General features: G+C 36.8%; 1 protein-coding gene across 9 annotated transcripts in view; it reads right to left on the bottom strand.

Moving 5' to 3' along the window:
- Positions 1–761: 761 nt before the first annotated feature.
- Rtnl1 (reticulon) overlaps positions 762–6000 on the bottom strand; it is a 276263-nt gene continuing 271024 nt past the window's right edge. For 7 of the 9 annotated variants that reach the window (XM_017634591.1, XM_017634606.1, XM_017634598.1 and 4 more), the window contains one exon: positions 1339–1642. In XM_017634591.1, the coding sequence (XP_017490080.1) occupies positions 1354–1642 (289 nt within the window). In that variant the 3' untranslated portion in view covers positions 1339–1353. Of the gene's footprint in view, positions 1643–6000 lie in introns of all 9 variants that reach the window. The other 2 variants (XM_017634579.1, XM_017634570.1) reach the window with 2 other exon arrangements.

Below are 6000 nucleotides of genomic sequence, written 5' to 3'. Positions count from 1 at the left end.
AAAGTGCATACCTTCAACATCCATATTCAATACGAATTTTTCTGGTAATTCACCATACGAAGACATATTAACACAGAGAAATATGTAAAATAATCAAAAGCGCCGAGAACAAAGACACGCGTTGATAATTTGGCCCGACGCAGTAAAACACGCGGACATTGTTTGTGTCATTTTATGAATTTTAGAAAAACCACTTTTGACCGGTTTTTTGCGTCAAATACCCCTTAAGGTACGACCGCACTGGGCGACGCGACACGACACTACACGGCGCGGCAAAATATTCTTTGCATGGATTCTTATGGAGCATACCGCACTACGCTGCAGCGGAGCTACGCGACGCGACGCTGCGCGGCAAAGTTGATCAACTAGGGAAAAATTTCGCGCCGCGTGGTGTCGCGCAGTTCCGCTGCCGCATAGTGCGGTATACCTAGCAGAGGGACGCGACACGTTAAAATATATTTGAACCGAAATGTCGTTAGACGAGGAAAAATTGATTTTATTAGTGAGTGCAAATCCCGAGCTATACGACTTAGAAAATGAAAATTATATGAATACCGTGAAGAAAAATAATATATGGGCTTAAAATTGCAAAGCAGATTGGAGCAAAAGGTAAGCAAACTTTTGTAATTCTAATTATAAACACAATGGCCACTACTGGAACATTACAAAACGTAAACTTTTTGCTTTTTATAATGGTTTTTATTAGCACTTTCTGTTTAGTAAGTTAAAACTATTAATTATCCCTTCGCTGACATCCTTGAGCTGCAGAATCGTTCTGCCAGACCACGCTTCCTTCAGGAGAACTGAAATATTCTTTGAAACTTTCCCGTACTTGTATTGCGCTATTTACGAAATTTCCTCCTGTGCGAACAAGGTCCTGCAATTGAATATCGCCTGGCTCTTCGTTTTCAAATACTGCTGCCTCATTCCGTAAGAAATTGTGTAAGACACAAGTGGCAAGTATGACATTTTCAGCACGCTTTGGAATAAGACACATCTTCCGGTAATAAATTCTAGATTTCTGGCATAAAATACCGAACGCATTCTCCGAAACTCTCCGAGCTCTGCTATGCCTGTAGTTATACACTTCCTTAGACAAATCATGCAGTTGTGACCCAGGATAAGGCCTCATCAGATATGGCTTTGATGGAAAAGCTTCATCACCTACTATCACGTGTGGTAGTTTAACGTCTGTTCCTGGCGGTGATTTTGGGGCAGGTATATTTAAAGTGTTATTTTCGAGTTTTTCTGCCAAATCTGAGCGCGAATATATCCCTGCGTCACTGTTTTTCCCCAGTTTGCCCACATTCACATAAATAAATTTGTAGTCTGCATCGACTAGGGCGAGTAGCATTATAGAAAAAACTTCTTATAATTGAAATACAGTGAGCCCGTTTTTGGAGGTGCGAAAATTTGCACATGCTTCCCATCTAGTGCTCCTATGCAGTTTGGATAGTTCCATTTTTGAGAGAAATCGCCTTCAATGCTCTTCCACCTGCTTTCATCTGGTATGGGCATGACGGTTTTTGACAATATGCCCCACAATGCTGCACAAGTTGTATGTACAATTTCTTGTATTGTTGTATACCCCAAACGAAAGGATTCCGCAATGGTTTTGAAGGAATCTCCAGTTGCCAGGAATCTAAAAGAGTCAACACATAAAATTAATGTAATGTATTAAACTTTTTATTTTTAGATAATGTCTGTAAGGAGAAGTGGAAATCTTTGAGAGATAGCTATCATATAAATTTAAAAAAGCGAAAATCCAAAAGTGGAGACGGTGCTTCTAAAAATAAAAAGTGGAAGTATGAGAACCAAATGGAGTTCTTACGACCGTATTTTCAAGAAAGAGAAACAAGGAGTAAGTTATACTCCTGATTTAACAGAAATATCTCCAGAGATAGAAAATTCACCCCAATCCTCTACATCGACAGCATTGTTTAAAAGTATCAGCGCCAGAAAAAAGTGGCAAGCGAAGCAATTATCAGTTGCAGGGGTTTTACAAAATTATTTGGATACTCGTCCAGCTACAGCTACGCAGGAACCAAAGGAACCTAGCCCTATACATTCATTTTTCAAAGCCATGGCAGACTCTGTTGTTTCCCTACCTCTAGACCTACAAATGAAGGCAAAAAACAAAATTTTCGCAATTGTATCCGAAATTGAAAACGAAAATTTGCTGCGAAACCCAACAACACCTACAGCAGAAGCTGAAACCGTAATAGAAGAAGACGAAACTGAAACCGTAGTAGAAGAAGAGCCACAAGGTACTTTGTAACCTCCGATAGCTTTCTAGTCCCACAAGATTTTACTTATGATGCTGAATAGAGTCTTTGAAAATATTCTACACGTAACGCCCTTTATACAGGGTGTTCCAGAAGTAACCTGCCAAACTTTAGGAGAAGGCAAGTGGGGTGGTGAGCTCTCTGATAAACAAAAAATTTTCAGGTAAAAGTGTCACCGTTTTTGAAATATTTAAATTTTTTTTAATTAAAGAAAAATGGTGCCTTTTCATGTATTTTCTTTAACTGCATCTACAAAAAAGGCTATACCTAGTAAAGTTTTTATGTAAAATACTTTCAGATAGTTGCTTCTCCATACTCAAATGCAATGTAGTTCAAATATATTAAGGAACCATTCTAAAATTAGGACTATATTGCGATTTTTAACTTTTTGATATTTTCTTCCCCAACTTTGACTATCTCTGGTGAAAACAAAATGTACTGAGCTATAACTTTACATTACTTAAAAAAATTGCTCATTTAATAGATATTTCAAAAAGGTGCCATTCTTACAATTTCGAATAGAAAAAAAAGTTATAGCCGCTTTTGTGGGCAAAGGACTGAGACACGCTAGAATGTATTTAATAGATTTAAATTTAAGTTGCTCTTGTTACCGACCAATGACATGCTAAATAGTACAAAGGTACATTACACTGTGAGACAAATGGTAGGGGTCAGTGATCGGGAAGGGTTCAAACTACCGGGGAAAGTTATATCGGTAAAAAAGAAGTTATACGTGTCCCGGCGTTTCGCTGGGTCACGTCTAGGAATCGAGATATATCGGTTTGAAAGTTATATAGGGGAAATTGTCACCTTTGGTGGTCTTTTTTTTGACATAACTCGAGAACCACTAGTCCGATTTTGCTCAAACAAATTAAAAAAAATTAAAAATTACAATTCCTTTAATCTGTTCATATAACGTTTTTCTATATAATCAACAGTTTTGCCGGTAAAAATAAATGTATGAAGAAAAAAAATATTTTTTGCCTAAAATATTAAATTTTTTTAATTTTTAAATTCATAAAAAATCCAAAACGGAAAAAAGGCAAGTCGTTTTACTTTCACGCAAAGTCACATAACCTTTAAGCAAAATGAGACATAGATCATGAAAATCGATGGACGCGTTTCGCTTTTATTCACAATTAAGTGAAGGTATCTCATTTTGACAAGAATATTGATTTTATGATTTGTTTGAGCAAAATCGGACTAGTGGTTCTCGAGTTATGTCAAAAACAAGACCACCAAAGGTGACAATTTCCCCTATATGATAGTTACTAACTTCAAATCATATATCTCGATTCCTAGACGTGACCCAGCGAAACGCCGGGCCACGTATAACTTGTTTTTGACCGATATAACATTTCCCGTTGGTTTCATCCCATCCCGATTTTGACTGTCGCATAGTGTTATTACTTGCTCCTGACATTATTTTGTGTTGCTTACCGGAAATAATGAAAGTGGATTTTGTGGAATTGGACCCTTCGAACATTGTGTTATTAATACTATGACAGAGAACACGCAGTATACGTCGCATGAATATGCGGATATTCACCTAATTTACGGTGAAGCTTGCTGTAATGCCAGAGCTGCTCAAAGACTTTATGCAGAGCGATTTTTACACCTTTTTTTTGAAGCCATTCTTCTTTTAACTATCATTCTTAACTTTTTTAAGGTCGCATACCTGGAAGGCGTGGGGGCGACACAGGACGTCCTGTAACGGTAGATGTTAAAGTTGTGTTAGAGGAAGTGGAACTAGGTCCATCGACATCAGGGAGAATGATGGAAAGACGGACGGGAATACCAAAAACTACAGTTCCCAAAGCTTTAAAATACCATCCCTACCACATTAAACGTGTTCAGGCTCTACAAGAGAGAGATTACCTGTCGAGGGTTAGATTTTGCAGTGAAATGTTGCGAATGCATGGTTCAGACCCCATCTTTTTTAATAAAATAATTTGGAGCGATGAATCATCATGCAAACGTGATGGTTATTTTAATTTACATAATCTTCACAGTTGGCAGATAGACAATCCTAACGAAATGAGAGAAGATCGTTCGCAGTACCAGTACAAAATAAATTTATGGTGCGGTATTTTTAATTGTCAGGTATTGGGACCAGTGGAACTGCTGCCAACGCTCAACTCCCACAGTTATTTAAAGTTCCTTCGGGAAAGGCTTCCAACTCTTTTGGAAGATCTACCCTTAAACCTGCGGCGAAGACTATGGCAGCAAAATGACGGATGTCCTGCTCACTACGGGCGTGAAGTAAGAGCTCATTTAGACGAAACTTATCCTCGCCGATGGATTGGACGATACGGACCAATCACATGGCCTGCAGGATCGCCAGACCTGAATCCATTCGATTTTTTCTACTGGGGCTGTCTTAAGGACAAAATTTATTCAAAAACAATTCAAAACGAAGAGCATTTGCGGGAACAAATAAATGGAGCTGCTGCTGAGATAGCCCAATTGAGTTTAAGATCTCTAAAAGCGTCTTTTCTTAAAAGGTGCCGAGCTTGTATTAGAGTAGAAGGTCGCCAATTTGAGCATATTTTATCAATAAATGAATAATTTTTTCTGCAAACAACTCATGTATGTTTTATTTCACGTGAACCCTTCCTTCAAAAAAATATTAATAGATATAGCCCTTGTTATTGACTCCAGTCCGAATCCCGGTAAGTAAAACAAAATAATGTCAGGAGCAAGTAATAATGTACCTTTATACTATTTAGCATGTCATTGGTCGGTAACAAGAGCAACTTAAATTTAAATCTATTAAATACATTCTAGCGTGTCTCAGTCCTTTACCCACAGAAGCGGCTATAACTTTTTTTTTCTACTCGAAACAGTAAGGGTGACACCTTTCTAAAATCTTTATTAAATGAGCAATTTTTTTGTGTAATGTAAAAATATAGCTGAGTACATTTTTTTCACCAGAGATAGTCAAAGTTGGGGAAGAAAATATCAAAAAGTTAAAAATCCAAATATAGTCCTAATTTTATAATGGTTCCTTAATATATTTTAACTACATTGCATTTGAGTATGGAGAAGCAACTATCTGAAAGTATTTTACATAAAAAATTTACTAAGTTTGGCGTTTTTTTGTAGATGCAGTTAAAGAAAATACATGAAAAGGCACGATTTTTCTTTAATTCAAAAAAATTTAATTATTTCAAAAACGGTGACACCTTTACCTGAAATTTTTTTGTTTATCAGAGAGCTCACCACCCCACCTGCCTTCTCCTCAAGTTTGGCAGGTTACTTCTGGGACACCCTGTATATAACACACATACACTTGTGGTCAGCTGATTAAGTTAAGTGACATTTTGACCAGTTTTGGTTATTTTTCTTTTGTTTATTTAATGTTTATAATTTTTTATAAAAGTTTAGCACATTACACAACCAGCACCACATAAATTTTAGAAAAATTTTAAGAAAAATTTTAGTAGTGCAGTTTTATAGCCAATTAATTACATACTTTTATAATAATTTTATATGGAAGAAAATACACAACACCGTAAGTCACAAAAAATTTTTAAAAATCAACGCGATTTCCTAGCGTCTTGAAATTTACACTTGAATGAACTATAAAACTAAGCCTCGCGTCGCCCAGTGCGGTCGTACCTTTAGTGTGTCGTTTAGATTTTGCTTGGCAATGCATCCGTTTTATAAATGTCGACTAGATTTACATACTGTTATTTTTCAGCGCAATCAAACA

Source organism: Rhagoletis zephyria, unplaced genomic scaffold (genome assembly GCF_001687245.7).
Source record: "Rhagoletis zephyria isolate East Lansing unplaced genomic scaffold, Rhagoletis_zephyria_1.1 Rzeph_scaffold_00115, whole genome shotgun sequence".
Classification (NCBI taxonomy): Eukaryota; Metazoa; Arthropoda; class Insecta; order Diptera; family Tephritidae; genus Rhagoletis; species Rhagoletis zephyria.
The sequence above is the reverse complement of the archived record's forward strand: the minus strand, read 5'-3'. Positions and strand labels throughout refer to the sequence as shown.